Here is a 15,066-nt window from a genome sequence, read left to right as displayed (position 1 = left end):
AATAAACTTAATCCCCGTCATCAGTTTTGTAATAATCAGTCACACCACCTTGTTCCCCCGATGGCTTTTTAGAAGTTGAGATCGATGGAAAGCAATGGATCCCAAAGTCTCACACTTCTCAATCAGAACCATCTTCCTTCTTCACTTCTGTGAACATCAGAATCAGAACTGAGTTAAAAAATAAAAAACATGGAGCGGAGAGAAGAGGAGCAGCAAAAGCGCGACGACTCCAGATTCAATCAAACTCTCAAGAACGTCCAAGGGTAATCAATCTATCGACTTTCAATGTTTTTTCCGCCCAGATCTTGCATTTCCTTTTGCCCATCTTCTAATTTCAGATCTGATGATCTTGTGTTCTGTTTCGTTTCAGATTTCTGAAAGGAAGGAGTATTCCAGGCAAGGTGTTGTTGACTAGGAGACCGGATCCTACTCCCGAACCAATCTCTCCTACTTATCACCGCAGCTTGTCTGAAAATGACGCCGGTAGAAACGAGCGTTCGGACAATCCCGTCGAGGTAAAATGATTTTGAGTTTTTCTCTTCTTCTTGTTGGAAAAGTTCAACAATTTGTGAGAGCTTTATGGCAGGTGGAAGATAACAATTCAAGCAAGAAACAAGATAATACATATGCAGGTAAGCTACGATCAAACTCCTCTAGTGGGGAGCAGCTTGCGAAACAAGTCCAAAACCTCAAGATTGGTGGTAGATCAAGTGACCATGCAAGAGTTATGAAGTTCAACAAAGTGCTTTCCGAAACTACTGTCATTTTAGGTGTGTGTTAGTGTTGCTTACTATTCTCTGTGGATGATAATCTTGTCAGTGTTTACGTTACCACTTGACAGACCATGCCACTTCTGTTCAAGCTACGTATAGCTCAATGAAAGCCTCCGTTTTGTTATCTTTTGTCATTTGGTTGATTCTAATTCAACCTTCTTTACCTGTAGAGAAGCTGCGTGAACTAGCGTGGAGTGGTGTCCCTCACTATATGCGCCCTGATGTCTGGCGCCTTCTCTTGGTACTACGCTCTACCACTTCACCTTTAACCATATTAAATATATTATTAAACTTTTGGTCGTTCTTGCTTTTTAATCTCTTTATGCACATTCTCCTTCTATTTACGTTGCAATATCTTGTTCCTTTTTTTCTTGATAACAGTTTCAAATTACTATAACCGATCATAATAATATATTTTCTAAATATGTGGTTCAGCTGTGTAGCACGGGGACGTCTATTTAGATGCCGTACCGGTACCGGAAACGTTTCGGGGACGGGTACTTCACGGGGACAGCACTGGTACGGCTTGGGGACGGTTAGAGAACTTAGTTATGAATAAGACTAGTTTTCACGGGACCTAATGCTTGTGTAATTGTCTTTTAACTGTCACTATTATCTTGCTTCTAATTTTAGTTGGCAAAATAGACATATTATAGTAAATTATATTTAATTATGTTAGATTTGCTGTATAAATTTGTTTTTTTTATAAATATTTTATGTTTTTTACTAATATATATTTGCCGTACCCGTACCCATAATTTTTAAATTTTGCCGTTTCCCGTTCCCGCTTCCGTCCCCGTTTCTGTCCCCGTATCCGTCCCGGTGCATCATAGTGGTTCAGTCACTTATGTTATCCTATCAGTATTATGTGGCAACAAATTTTGGTTGATTTTTACTATTTGAATTTAAATATTAACTGACAACAGGGATATGCACCACCTAATTCAGATAGAAGGGAGGCTGTTCTGAGGAGGAAACGTCTTGAATACCTTGAATCTGTTGGCCAATTTTATGACCTTCCAGATTCCGAACGTTCTGATGATGAAATCAATATGCTTCGTCAGGTTTTTTCTTCGTTGTCTCAGTGCTTCTGTATGAAAATTTTCAAGTCTCTTAGCGATTGTATTCTTTCTCAGATTGCTGTTGACTGTCCAAGGACTGTACCAGACGTCAGTTTCTTTCAGCAAGCACAGGTGCAGAAATCATTAGAGCGTATTCTCTACACATGGTGAGTTATATATGGCTGTGATTAAAATTGTTATTCTCTCAACTAAACAATGAGATGGAAAAATACGTTGAAAGCTAAATCTGAAATTTTAATTTACTGAATTATAGAATGCAGGATGTGCTTAAAATTGTTGCTTCTGTCCACGTAACAATCAGTTAGAAAAATACGTTGAGAGCTAAATCTAAAATTTCAATTTGCTGAATTTGCAGGGCCATTAGGCATCCGGCGAGTGGATATGTTCAGGGAATAAATGATCTAGTCACTCCCTTTCTAGTTATATTCTTGTCAGAATATTTAGAAGGTGACGTAGACAGTTGGTCAATGTCTGATCTATCTGCTGCAAAAGTCTCAGATGTGGAGGCGGATTGTTACTGGTGCTTAACAAAGCTACTTGATGGTATGCAAGATCATTACACATTTGCTCAACCTGGAATCCAGAGACTTGTGTTTAAGCTGAAAGAATTAGTCAGGCGTATTGATGGTAAGGTTCCTGCTCTGTTTAATCTTAAAATTGGATGTCTTTGGTGATTTTAGCAGAACAACTCATGACATGCATATGACCCCTCCTTAAAAAATCATGTCACTGGGTCAATTTTGATCTTGTTTACCCATGAGGTCCTTAATCTATATTATCTGCGTTTTGCTGGAATTTTGAAGTTTGTGTACTTAACAATGGCTGTTTGGAGTTTAGCTTGGCATTGTCTCGGTTCTGCATATCTACATGCATGTCATCTTTTGATGAGTTGATGTCGTTGAGTAATAAGATCTAGTTTCTGCTAATTGGCTTGTCATGACGCATGATACTATCATATTGCATTAATTTATTAATACCCACATAGGTTACAGTTTAGGCCTGATATTTTTTTGATAGGATGTAGATCTAACATTTTCTCAAATCGCATTGCCTTGTTTATGTACTAGAACCTGTTGCAAGACACATGGAAGAGCAAGGACTAGAGTTTCTTCAGTTTGCTTTCCGGTGGTATAACTGTCTTCTGATACGCGAGGTTAGTCAAGATGAGATTAGTGCTACCGTTTCTCAGTCCCAGCATAGTCTTATTTCAGTTTTTATCTTTTTGTTATGGAACCTGACAAAACCCTTTGAGCTTTGTAGATCCCGTTCAGTCTCATCAACCGCCTATGGGACACATATCTTGCTGAAGGAGATGCATTGCCTGACTTCCTAGTGTATATATATGCTAGCTTTCTCTTGACGGTAAGAAAGTGTCTTCATATTCATTTTTGGAACTGCTTTCTTTCAAACCATGAGAAGAATTGAATGCAAGTTGTGTGTTATGAACAATGCAGTGGTCAGATGAGCTGAAGAAGCTGGACTTTCAAGAGATGGTGATGTTCCTGCAACACCTGCCGACACAAACGTGGACAGACCAAGAGCTGGAGATGGTACTGTCAAGAGCCTACATGTGGCACAGTATGTTCAACAATTCCCCAAACCATCTGGCTAGCTGAGTGACTTTTTCCCTCGATTATGATGTTCTTCTTTCTTGGTTTATATTTTGCTTATGTTCTTGTCGAAATCAGCTTTAGTCTTTTTTATTTATTTTCGTTTAAAATGGTAAATGCTAAAAACATTCGTGTTCCTGTTGAATCTGTCACCAGTTTGTGTTTTGTAATATTTGTAACCTGCCTTTTTTTTTAACCTCCTCAGTAACTTCTATTTGATTTTCATGTATTAAAATTCAACTTAGCTCTGGACACAGGGTATATCTTACATAGTATCCATGCTTATCCAGCCCACCTGGTCCGATTGTTTCCGGGCTAGTAACTTTTGCTTTTATTGTTGATAAAGATAAGCTTTATCTTATAGTATGATTATTAATCAAACCTAAAACAGAGAATGTGGACATAAGCAACGTTTTCAACAACAAAAATCAACTACTAGTTAGTTAGTTATAGAAGAAGGATGATGGTCTCTTTGTCTTTGGATTCCTAAGCATTAATAATACAAATCTTAAAGTCAACATCAATCAGATTTATGTCCATTATTTCCAATCTTTTTTATCATCAAACTCTGTTGGATATTTATTTTATATATACACATCAACACAAATCATTAACTTTTTTTACGTTATAGAAAAACTTTAGCAGTATTTCTAGTTAAAAAAAAAAAAGACAATAGATTAATGATGAATTTTGATAATGATGAGTCATCACTTTTTAAGACCATGCCTAATTACGGTAAAAAGAAAATAAAAAAACAGGAGTGAAGAGGTTAAGAAGAGAGAAAGGTAAAGTAAAGTTTCTTTTGCTTTCCCTTTTGTGTGTGTGTGTGTGGTTTCATTCTCTTCATCTCTCTTTCTCAGTCTTCCCCTTCTGCTAACGAACGCTCTTCTTCATCTCCGTAATCGATTCATCTCTCCGAAGAAGAAGAATCCGAACGTGTTTTTCAATCTCAAGCTTCCCTTAGCTCCTCCTCAACCTTTTTTGATAGTCGGAAACAATGGTTTGATTTTGCGAGAGGGAGGATGGTGAAGTTCTCAGGTATCTTCTTGTAGCTATCCATTTCTCTTATTAGGGACTGGAATCATTTTCCAATTCGAGATATTTTGATTATTTAATTGGGGAACTTGGAGTGTTGAATGATTCTACTTTATTGTTATTTGCAGAACATAAAGTTGTAACCTTTATTGTTCTTTATGGTGGATCCGAATAACTAAGAGGATCTATGTATGCTCTTGATTGAATACAAAAAAGTATATGGTTGTTAGATGCTAACATTAGTTTAGTTGGTTGATGAACACTAGTTTTATAGTCTTTTTAAATGTAGGGGGCTTTGATTCTTTATGTCAAGTAGAATTTAGTTGTAATGGAGCTTATAGATAAGACAATATTCACAAACCTTCCTGTGTAGAAGATGTCTATTTCTCTCAGAATGGGTTTGTTGAAAGCTACTAACTTTCTTCTTGGGTTCTTCTTAAGGTTGTTGTAGGAGTTTTTTTTTGCCAGCAGCCTTGGTACTGTTCATAGCTTCTGACTAACTTGTGCCTGGCTTTGTTGAAATTGAATAACTCTCCAGGGCTAGTTAGCTATGGGCTCTTTACAGACTGTTTCTTGGCTTAAGGGTAAGTTTAGTTATGCTTTTTTCTTCCATGGTGAGGTTTAGCTCTAGTTTATGTCGTTGTGTATACCAAAAATATGCAGTTTTTTCTTTTTTTTTCTCTGTCTCATCTTCATCTATGGCTAACAAGAATCATTAGACAGTTAGTTCTTCAAGTTCATAAGAAAAGTTCTGATTGTGATTTATTTCCTTGAGTGCATGCAAAAGACACTGTTGTTTGTTAACCGGTTACTTGCTTCTCTTATCAGGCTGTTTGGTTCATCGCTTCTTGCTATTTATTATCTGGCTATCAAGCTTCCAAGATGTAGCCGCTGCACATTATGAGACTAACGAGCATACAAGCAAATCCACTACCGCTGAGTTAGCAAACCCACCTGGTATCGGAGTCTCCGGTCCCATTCAAGTATCCCCATCCGTCATCCCCAAATACACATCCCCTGCTCTCCCTTGGACACCACCAATGTACCCTACTTTCCCTGACACATACGAACCAAAGCTAACCGGAAAATGCACCGCAGACTTTCAAGCAATCTCAAGCATTATCAACACAGCCGCCTCAGATTGCTCCCAACCGTTCGCCGCACTCGTTGGAAACGTGATTTGCTGCCCACAGTTCGTTAGCTTGCTACATATCTTCCAAGGACAGCATGACGTGAAGTCGGATAAGCTGGTTCTCCCTGACGCGGTTGCTACAGATTGTTTTTCAGATATCGTTAGCATCCTCGTCAGCAAGAGAGCCAACATGACAATACCTGAACTCTGCTCTGTGACGTCCTCGAATCTAACTGGAGGTTCTTGTCCGGTGCAAGATGTGGCAACGTTCGAGAAAGTTGTTAACAGTAGCAAGTTGCTTGATGCTTGTCGCACCGTTGATCCTCTTAAGGAGTGTTGCAGACCGGTTTGTCAAGGTGCTATTATGGAAGCTTCGCTTATTATCTCAGGACACCAAACAAATGGTGATAAGATTCCTTTGGGAGGATCAAACAACGTCAACGCGCTTAACGACTGCAAAAATGTGGTGTTTTCGTATATTTCAAGGAAGCTGGAAGCAGACAAAGCCAACACAGCGTTTAGAATCTTATCTTCCTGCAAAGTTAACAAAGGTAATGAACTGTATCTCTCATTTGTATGTAGTCTTGTGAATGGTTTTTTGACGTGTGCGTTGTGGGGTTGCATACAGCTTGCCCTTTGGAGTTTAAGGAGCCAACAGAAGTGATAAAGGCTTGCCGTAATGTGGCTGCTCCAAGCCCTTCTTGCTGTAGCTCGTTGAATGCGTATATCTCTGGGATACGGAACCAAATGCTTATAACAAACAAGCAGGCCATAGTGTGTGCAACGGTCATAGGTTCTATGTTAAGGAAAGGTGGTGTGATGACGAATATATATGAGCTTTGTGATGTTGATCTCAAAGACTTCAGTGTCCAAGGTAAGTATGCTTGTTTCTTTTAGACTCTCCAAATAACTGTATTTGTCTTTTCCCTCTCCCCTGACTGACATTATATCTTTCTTTTACTGTTTTGGTGGGGGATAAGCAGCATATGGAATGCAACAAGGTTTGCATCTGATAATCTAAAAGGCTGTTTGTTTTGCAAGATAGAGTAAAAGTGTCTAACGGTCAATATGAATATGTAGGATGTCTACTCAGAAGCTATCCAGCAGACTTGATATTTGACAACACGACAGGGTACAGTTTTACATGTGATTTGACGGATAACATAGCTGCGCCATGGCCATCTTCATCCTCAATGTCTTCTTTGTCTCTCTGTGCTCCTGGTAAACATTTATCCTTACTTACTTCTTAGCTAGCTCATTGTCCTTGAGATTCCAGATTTGTGTTACTTATAATTTAATATTATAATGAATGTGCAGAGATGTCATTACCTGCCTTGCCAACATCTCAGACTCTTAGGAATCACGGTAAGCTTTATAGTTTCCTTGGCAATATAAAAACATTTATCGAGTGGAAATCATCTAAGAAGAGCGCACGCAGAGGACTCAAATGACCCCGCATGTGTTTGCTTGCAGGGTTTCGCGGTGGTGGTGCGTTTGGAGCGTTGCGTCTCATTATCATTTTGGTGTTTATGTTGTATGGTGTTGTTAGACATTAAGAATGAGATTTTTTTTCTTTTTCTTTTAAATTTGTTTGGTAGGAGGACTCTATGGATGGGTGGATGGATGGGCAAGCTCTCATATTTGTATTTTCTTCTTGTGTATATGTTTTTGTTGGTAACAACAAAGTGTAATGTAGTAATTAATGTCTTCTCATTCTCTCTCTCTCATGTATATTATCATTTTTCTCCATAATTATGAGTTTTGTTAATTTCTTTGATCAAAAACTACACCTGAGGTCAAAAGATGACAGTGTCCGAAGCCAAAACTGATAAAACCAAACCGAAATTAAACCGAGAAACAGACCGGACGGTCCTGAAATAATCGAAGCACACGAGTTATCCTTTAGTCCCCGGAATAGTCCGCTCTGCTTCTCCGAGTCTCAACCTCTGCGTTACTCTCTCTCTCTCTCTCTACACCAGGTAATCTCTCTCTCTATCTCTCTCTCTATCTCTCTCTCTTCTCCCTCTCTCCTATATATTTAACCGGCGATGCAAAGTCTGTTCTGTACTAAATTCCAGCGAACTCATTTTCAGAAGAGAAGAAAGTTTTTTTTTCTGGAATATCAAGTAATGTGTTGTTGTTATTACTAATAGAGTACAAGGGCGTCAAAGAGGCAACGTCTAGCTTCTTGTGAATGATAATGCAGACAATCATCCACAACCTCTCGTTCTGTAGCTTCAACTCTATCGTAAGCCCGCCTTCTTCTTCTTTAGTTTTTCTTGCTTTCAAAATGTGTTCCAAACATTGTCCGTTTGATTTGCAGATAATAGAACGGAAACAAAGACTTCATCTTTCTTCTTTTGTAACGCTTCCTCCAACTTTTTCAGTGCAACCAAGATTCTGTGCAAGGTGAAGTTTCTGCCTTTCTTTCGTGTCCATTATAACATAGAGTTGAAGCATGAGCTTGTTCAAGAACAAAACGATATTAGCTTGAGTATTGACTAGTGAAAAGTAATAATGAGTGAGAGTGAGAGACCATTGATGTGTTTACTTGAGTGTTTGGACCGGCATTCTTGTAATTGTTTTGCTCTCTTGGTTAATTGATGTTTATACTTTACTCTTTACAGAACAACGAATAAACAGTTCGTAGCAGTTTGTGCAGCACCTTCAGGTTCAAACTTTTAAAAGTATATTCTCTCCTTTTTGTTGTTGTTTTAGCTTCTTCTTTCCTCATGTTTTTCTCTCTGCAGATGTTGAGACTTCTTCCAAGGATGAATCAGTTTTGATTACGACAGTGGAGACCGGAAACAGCAACGAGGTTAAGGTATGCTATTGTTTCTGCGGCAAATAAGCATGGTGCTGCTGGTGTCAAGAACGAGTTATGACATTTGATCAGTGTCTTGAGACTTTTGTTGCTTTCCACCTTATGTTTCCTACTGGCTGAGTGCAGGTGCATGTTGAAGTCTCAGGAGAGAAGACTCAAACAGTATTCAATACTGTATTTGAGAAAATGGTGGCTGCAGCTCAGCCTATCCCGGGCTTCCGAAGAGTTAAAGGAGGTACGACCTCACAAATATTGTATAAGCTAGGGGGAAGATAAACTTGGTTTCTTAAGTTAGCATTTTCAACCCATGCTTTATCTATTGTGGGATAGATCATCATACGCTTAGGAACATGTGTTGGTGTTTTGTAGCTTTCTCTCAGAGAGCAAATTGTTTGATTCCTTTTTAGTGTTAGAGTTCATGTTTCCCTCACCTCTCTCTGCAACTTTGTAAATTCGTTATTGGCTTTAGAAAGATTTGACTAAAGAGGGTACTCTCTTTAACAATGCTCATAGATTACATAAGGTTCTCGAAATCTCTCTTGTATTTGTAGTTAATATGATTTGCTGCTGATTACTAGTAGCTAACTCATTTGATGACTTCTCTAATGTTTTTCCCATTCCTGTTTTCTTTTTTTTTCTTTCTTCTCTCGTCTACATCAACCTTGGAACTCCAGGGAAGACCCCAAATGTAAGTTTTTATTTTTACTTCAGTGTATTTAGAGAGCCCATTATTTTAGGATTAAGGTAAAATACATTCGTTTAGCTGTTCTTTGGCCTGTGCATTAGCGTCCCTTTCCTTATATTTGCAGATACCCAGAGAAATTTTGTTAGAGATCCTTGGATATTCTAAAGTCTACAGACAGGTGATAAAGAAGTTGATCAATTCTTCTATCGAAGACTATGTTAAACAGGTATAATATTAGCTCAAACTTCTCATTAGATTTTGTTTCAGATGGCAACTTTGTATATTCAATAAACAGATCATTTTTTTAAACAGAATCTTTGTCTAAATGTTATCAAATAGGTGCTTAATGTTGGAGCTTGCTTTTAGTTAAATGTGTAAAATGATCCTAAAGAATTTTTCATACTTAAAAGTACTCTAGATCTAGTTCTTTCTGAGAGTTGATTTGAACCTGTTAAGTAAGGTCTTAGTTAGAATGTAAATATGTGAATAAATCACCCTTTTAGTCAGATTTAGCTACTAGAGTTGGAATCAACGTCAACACCCTTAGTTTGATTGTGTAATACCACTTGGAATCAGTGAGTAAATGATATTGTTGTGGCTGGAGTTCAAAATGGTTTGCTTTTGGCTGTTGATGCTTTTGTAGGAAGACTTAAAGGTTGGCAAAGAGTTGAGTGTTGAGCAAAGCTATGAAGATCTTGAAGAAACATTTGAACCAGGTGAAAGTTTCAGCTTTGATGCTACTATAAAGCTTCAAGAAGCGAGTTGAACCCTAGGTACTTATCAGTGTGATCTGTCTTTCTACCTTGTCTGGTAACAATTAAATTTCTTGTTAAGTAGGAAAGGATAATCTCATTTTGGTTGAGCTTTGTGGTGATAAAGTTTGAAATTTCAGCTATATATAGTCTATGAAATCTTGTAGTTTCAGTGGGATGATGATTGGTGTGTTTTCCATTAAAAAATGAGGTAGCCGCATAGATAGATATAACTAAAAAATGAATACTAAATGTCTTTAACCAACTCCTAACATTTCCCTATTATTACAACCACAAGCTCTCTCTGTGCCTCTAAAATGTTACTCTACCATTGAAATCTCATTCTCTAAGGTAATTTACTCGTTCTTTCCCTTCCTGTGTGCTCAGAAAGAATCACTTTCCATGTTGGGAATAGCTTTCTGTATGCCTCTGCAGATTATTCTGTTGTGAGCATCACTAGTCTCAGGCCTGTGAGCTTCCAGCACTCTCGAGTATTCTTCTTCCATTGATGCAGCTTCCGGAAATGTTTACTCTTTTCTCAAATGTCTGTTGGAACTTTCTCACTGGTCTCATCAGTTGTTGAGTTGCCGCTGGTTTCTATACTCTCAAGAACTCCCATGCTAGCGAGGATCTCTTCTCTTGGCTCATCTGGATACTTAACTCTATAGTATTCTAACTCCATCTCAAGATCTTGTATTTCCTTCTCCCTATCAGCCAATACATCGTTTGCTCTCTCAAGTGCATCGACGTCGTGCTCAGCTTGCTCGTCCATCATCCGCAGGTACTGTAAAGCTTCCATATGGAGAGCCGCTTTCTCCTCCTGCAGCCGTGTGATCATCGCCATTGCTTGATTTGCAGCTATAGCTGAGGCGTTTCGTTCTTCATCTAATTCTTTACTCAACTCCTTTAGGGAGTTCCTGTCTTGCTCTAGCTGTTGCTTCAACAGATCAACTAGACGTTCGCCTTCAATGTCACTGCTAATGCTTACAAAGGACTCCACAGAAGCAGATTGTTTTAGCTCCGGTACTGTTTCATCTGAAGTGTTTAGAGTCTCTGTTGCCTTGGAGAAATCTTTATCATCTCTATGTTCTAATGAGGTTCCTTCGTTGGAGTTTTTTGGTGATGTCAAAGGCTCAGTCTCTCCATGCTCTTCTTTACCGGAGTGTTCTTCTGTGGCAGAACCAGTCACATTATCCACATCCTCTTCTTCATTACTGGAATGTTCTCCAGTCATATTGTTTGATGTCAAAGGTTGAGAGTCTCCATTATCCACATCCTCTTCTTCATGACTGCAATGGGATTGTTCTAAAGCAAATGAACCAGTTACATCTTTTGATGTTGAAGGCTCAGAAGGTGCATTGACCTCAGCTTCTTCTTCTTCATTACTGAAATATTCTTCTGCAACATTGTTTTCACTAACCTCATTTGACTCTTCATCATTGGTCGTCAAAGGCTTGAGATCTCCTTCAACACCATTCTCCGCATCACTAGAAGGTTCATCTGCCAGAGAAACTGGCATATCATTGGTCGTCAAATCTCCTTCAACTACATTCTCCTCATCACTAGAAGGTTCATCTGCAACAGAACCAGGCACGTCTGTGTGATCACAGACTTTTTGATCCACAGCTGCTTCTGTCTCTACAGCTGAATGGGATATGTTCTGATCAAAGTCTGATTGAATCTGGACTTCATTAGAGGTACTATTGTCTCCAGAAGGGCTCAAGAATTCGCCACCAGAAGGAGATGAGCTGCCACTTACCTCAGCTTCATTCTCTGCAAGAAATAAACTTCAAATCAAGGAAAATGCATAGATTTTGATACAAGTTCTCATGACTTAAACGTACCACTTTGTGCTACTCCTCCTCCTGCTCTTTCCTCTTTAGGTAAGTCCAATGAGAATGGACGAGCTTCACTCATAGTTATAAGCTCAGAGATTACATCTTCATCCTCCCTTGCTTCAATAGGCTGATGCTGAGTCTTATCCACAAGCTTACCCTCACGCGGTTTAATGTTATCTCGCAAATAAGGCTGTTTACGCTTCAACACCTTCTTGTCTTTCAAAGATTCCCGAGACCGAGACTTGTGAACAACACGTCTCTCAGACGTCTCACCACTGAAGTCTATCGTCTGGAAGAAGGCATCATCATCCGTGAACAAGAACTCTGATTCAGACTCCGAGTGAATCTTCAGCTCTGCATACCCCACGTGAGCCATACCATCGCTGCGGCTTCCAGCGTCTACAGCCTTAAGGTTGTTCCTCATCTTCTTCAAACTCCCACCGCTTCCTCTTCGAGTAAGATGATGATGCCTTGGAGCAGCAGGAATGTTAGGTTTAGCAGCACCCCTAGAACCTAACCGAATCAGTCTCTGCGTATGGTGCCTTGTCCTCCACGGTTTATCGCAACAAGAACACGATCTAGGAGGATGAGCGAAATGGCTCGTGGAGAGAAGATCATACCCTAGCTTCCCTAGAAGCAACCTGTTCATGTCCGGATCCGGACCGGTCGTTTTGGTGAATGACAAGAGACAATCGTCGCACATTCCTCGACAGTCCGCGAGGTTGTTGTCGTGGTTGAGACATGATATGTAAGATGAAACCTCTGATCTGTGGCTTCTGCAGAGGAGGAGTCTCCAGTGGAGAGGGTGAAGGAGCTTGGAGCAGAGGAAACACGGCAGAGGGAGGCTGCAGTAGCGTGCGAACCAGACGAGGAGGTAGGAGAGAAGAGCGTCGAGGAGCATGAGGAATATGAGGAACCATTCGCAGGCTGCGTATGTTAGGACAGGCGCCAGGCCTAGTATGACGTTTTGGTGATCATATATGACATTTGAATCCATGTTTTAGAGTGGTGGTGATTGATGGTGAATCCTGAAGAGTATTGAAACTCATTATCTCATACTCTTGTGCATGGAAAGCAAAAAAAAACGAGAAGGATCTTGAACGTGAAAACTTGGCCTTACCTTGGAAATGTGGAATGATTTGGTCAAAGAGAGAAGAGGTGAATCCTGAAAAATTTGAGGAGTTTGCCTAGTTCTGCGCTAAAATCAAACAAAACTTGTTCAACGATTTGTTTTTGGGGTTTTCCTAAATTAGTGTAACTCTAACGTTCTTGTTTTTGTATGATATAATGGTCGACCCGATTTTATAGAATTACCATAAACTTACGAAAAAGAACTTTTAATGTCTTTTTCTTAATTTGACGAAAAAAAGGAATAGTATTTTAAAAATTTTAGCTACAATATTTTTTTTTTGATAACCGGAAGTGTCTGGCGGACCGAGACCCAACCGACTAATTCCTTGGAGGTCTGTTCACCGGTGTCAAACAGACCCGGTTGCTCGCGATGAAAATTAGATACCTATGTTGACTGGTCACACAAACGGATAAATTTGAGTTTGGTAGGTTTCAAACCCGGGGTGCTTAGCACTTTTCCAAGTTCGCCGTTACCACTCGATCACGCTTCTGTGGTTAGCTAGAATGTTTAGGAATCAGTCTCTGTGTATGTGTTTATTATTCTACATCAATTTGATCGAGACACTGAAATGCAAAATTTGTGAAAACTTTTCTCAGATAGCTGCTTCTGTTAGAATCTTTTACTATTCTCCCTAAGTAAACTGAGATGTATATATTTTTGTGTGTGTAAATGACGAGGATTTATTTATAGAGGTTTAAAATTTATTGGTCTTCACTATTTATTTGAAAAACTACACAAATAAACAAACAGATTATCAAAAGGTAAAACCAGTCTGTTAAAACCAAAAGTGCAAAATTAAGCCTTTGGGACATAGAGCACAATACTAGTACGTAAAGCAATAGATTAAGATTTGGTATTATTGTAAAACAGCTTGTATCAAAATATAGTGCTTCCCAAATTTTATAAAATATAAAAAAATATAAATGTCGACAACATCGATAGTCATTTAGAAGCAAACGTTCAAATATAAAACCGATCACGAGTTCATAGCCCCAAGCCTGCGTCCTCCCCATGACCAGAGCGGCAGAGCCCTAACCATTGACTTAAAGGCTTCCAAGCTCGTACAATCTGCAGTGAGGGGGGAGACACATAGGTAAATGGATGGTAAAATAAAGACATGATATGACAAAGATATCTCAAATCCAGAATAAGACTAGTGGAACAAGATAACTTACAAGATGTAAAACTACACATCCGAATGAGATGAATGCTAGCATGCAAAGTAACATGTATTTGATTGTCACAACATCAAAAGTTATGATGATAACGAGGCTTGCCAGAGCCAGAAGTGCGAGGAACACAATAGCCTTGACGCTTCTCACGAGACATTGGGACTTGGGATACTGAATTAGATTAACACATAAACTCGTATGAGTTCTCATTATAAATATTTTTGAATAACTAGACTGAACCGAGAACTTAGCATAAACCTTTGGCTGAATGCTCAGGCCTATCACACCAAGAGCTAGAAAAGACATAATATGTATTAACTAAATTCAACAACATACATTAGTCTCGTATGGCGATGGTTCAACGGGTGGTTTTTCATTTCGAGACTTTCGACGCTGGATATTGTTAAGTAACATACTCTTCAAGTGCTCTCTTTGAAGTGAACCTTCCTACAATTTCACAATTAATAAATCAGGACACTTCAATTTAATTTGCGATCACTAAACAAAAACAGAAAAATTGTGCTTGCTTATATTACCTGAAAACCAAACATAGTTTCAAGCATAGAAAAAGGGTCCTCGTTTGCTGGAATAGCCCGGGGCATCTTCGCATTCGTTGATATTCACTGATAGGAAATAATGTTCATAAATATTTAGTTCTGAGATTTAGGGTTATTAGGAGGATTATTTATATAAGGTAGATTTTAAAAATCTCGTGGAAGAGAAATGATTTAAAATAGTACTTAAAATTGAAATTTTCCAAAAAAAATTATGAGAAACTATTTTTCAATAAAAAGTTTAAGGAACCATGTATGAATGTGTATGATATCTTCCTAAATTTGAGTTATGTGCATATTTTAGGAATTATTACTAAACAAGTATAATATCATTTAAAGCCTTTCTTCAAAAAAAATATAATATCTTTTAAAATTTAGGAAGATATTGATAAATATGTATAATATCTTTATAAAGTTTAAGAAATCTTTTCTTTTTTTTTTGACGAACAAGAAATCTTTTATTAATGTGCATTTCAA

General features: G+C 38.6%; 5 protein-coding genes across 8 annotated transcripts; 3 read left to right on the top strand and 2 right to left on the bottom strand.

Annotated features, from left to right (window-relative positions):
• Window positions 1-3,684, top strand: LOC106348383 (GTPase-activating protein GYP1-like). Its single transcript, XM_048777888.1, has 10 exons — window positions 1-263; window positions 371-515; window positions 587-770; window positions 944-1,014; window positions 1,700-1,837; window positions 1,910-2,001; window positions 2,211-2,482; window positions 2,923-3,008; window positions 3,116-3,217; window positions 3,310-3,684. Exons 1-10 carry the CDS (start codon window positions 190-192, stop codon window positions 3,469-3,471), a joined length of 1,326 nt encoding a protein of 441 aa, XP_048633845.1. The 5' UTR covers window positions 1-189; the 3' UTR covers window positions 3,472-3,684.
• Window positions 3,685-4,264: 580 nt separating this feature from the next.
• Window positions 4,265-7,400, top strand: LOC125608070 (uncharacterized GPI-anchored protein At1g61900-like). Of its 3 annotated transcripts, none has more exons than XM_048777885.1 (8): window positions 4,268-4,503; window positions 5,039-5,084; window positions 5,329-6,183; window positions 6,261-6,506; window positions 6,616-6,633; window positions 6,713-6,853; window positions 6,950-6,997; window positions 7,106-7,400. In XM_048777885.1, exons 2-8 carry the CDS (start codon window positions 5,051-5,053, stop codon window positions 7,186-7,188), a joined length of 1,425 nt encoding a protein of 474 aa, XP_048633842.1. In that variant the 5' UTR covers window positions 4,268-4,503; window positions 5,039-5,050; the 3' UTR covers window positions 7,189-7,400. The 3 variants fall into 3 exon arrangements, with proteins under 3 accessions (XP_048633844.1, XP_048633842.1, XP_048633841.1); XM_048777884.1 differs by lacking the exon at window positions 4,268-4,503 and adding an exon at window positions 4,822-4,941; XM_048777887.1 differs by lacking the exon at window positions 5,039-5,084 and having other exon boundaries at window positions 4,265-4,503.
• Window positions 7,401-7,499: 99 nt separating this feature from the next.
• On the top strand, window positions 7,500-10,074 carry LOC125608071 (trigger factor-like). Of its 2 annotated transcripts, XM_048777889.1 has the most exons (9): window positions 7,500-7,611; window positions 7,786-7,880; window positions 7,956-8,041; window positions 8,260-8,303; window positions 8,383-8,456; window positions 8,583-8,691; window positions 9,131-9,144; window positions 9,266-9,367; window positions 9,785-10,074. In XM_048777889.1, the coding sequence occupies exons 2-9, from the start codon at window positions 7,827-7,829 to the stop codon at window positions 9,905-9,907; spliced, it is 606 nt and encodes a 201-aa protein (XP_048633846.1). In that variant the 5' UTR covers window positions 7,500-7,611; window positions 7,786-7,826; the 3' UTR covers window positions 9,908-10,074. The 2 variants fall into 2 exon arrangements, 1 of the variants encoding a protein (XP_048633846.1); XR_007339134.1 differs by lacking the exon at window positions 9,131-9,144.
• Window positions 10,075-10,230: 156 nt separating this feature from the next.
• LOC106350569 (probable myosin-binding protein 4) lies at window positions 10,231-13,092 on the bottom strand. The gene is made up of 2 exons (XM_048777890.1): window positions 11,738-13,092; window positions 10,231-11,666 (listed from the first exon to the last, which is right to left on the bottom strand). Exons 1-2 carry the CDS (start codon window positions 12,726-12,728, stop codon window positions 10,432-10,434), a joined length of 2,226 nt encoding a protein of 741 aa, XP_048633847.1. The 5' UTR covers window positions 12,729-13,092; the 3' UTR covers window positions 10,231-10,431.
• A 755-nt stretch (window positions 13,093-13,847) lies between these two features.
• Window positions 13,848-14,836, bottom strand: LOC111198666. Its single transcript, XM_048778202.1, has 4 exons — window positions 14,572-14,836; window positions 14,372-14,482; window positions 14,039-14,206; window positions 13,848-13,931 (listed from the first exon to the last, which is right to left on the bottom strand). Exons 1-4 carry the CDS (start codon window positions 14,635-14,637, stop codon window positions 13,848-13,850), a joined length of 429 nt encoding a protein of 142 aa, XP_048634159.1. The 5' UTR covers window positions 14,638-14,836.
• Between the last annotated feature and the right edge of the window lie 230 nt (window positions 14,837-15,066).

Source organism: Brassica napus, chromosome A4 (assembly GCF_020379485.1).
Source record: "Brassica napus cultivar Da-Ae chromosome A4, Da-Ae, whole genome shotgun sequence".
NCBI lineage: Eukaryota > Viridiplantae > Streptophyta > Magnoliopsida > Brassicales > Brassicaceae > Brassica > Brassica napus.
This window is presented reverse-complemented; position numbering and strand designations above follow the sequence as displayed.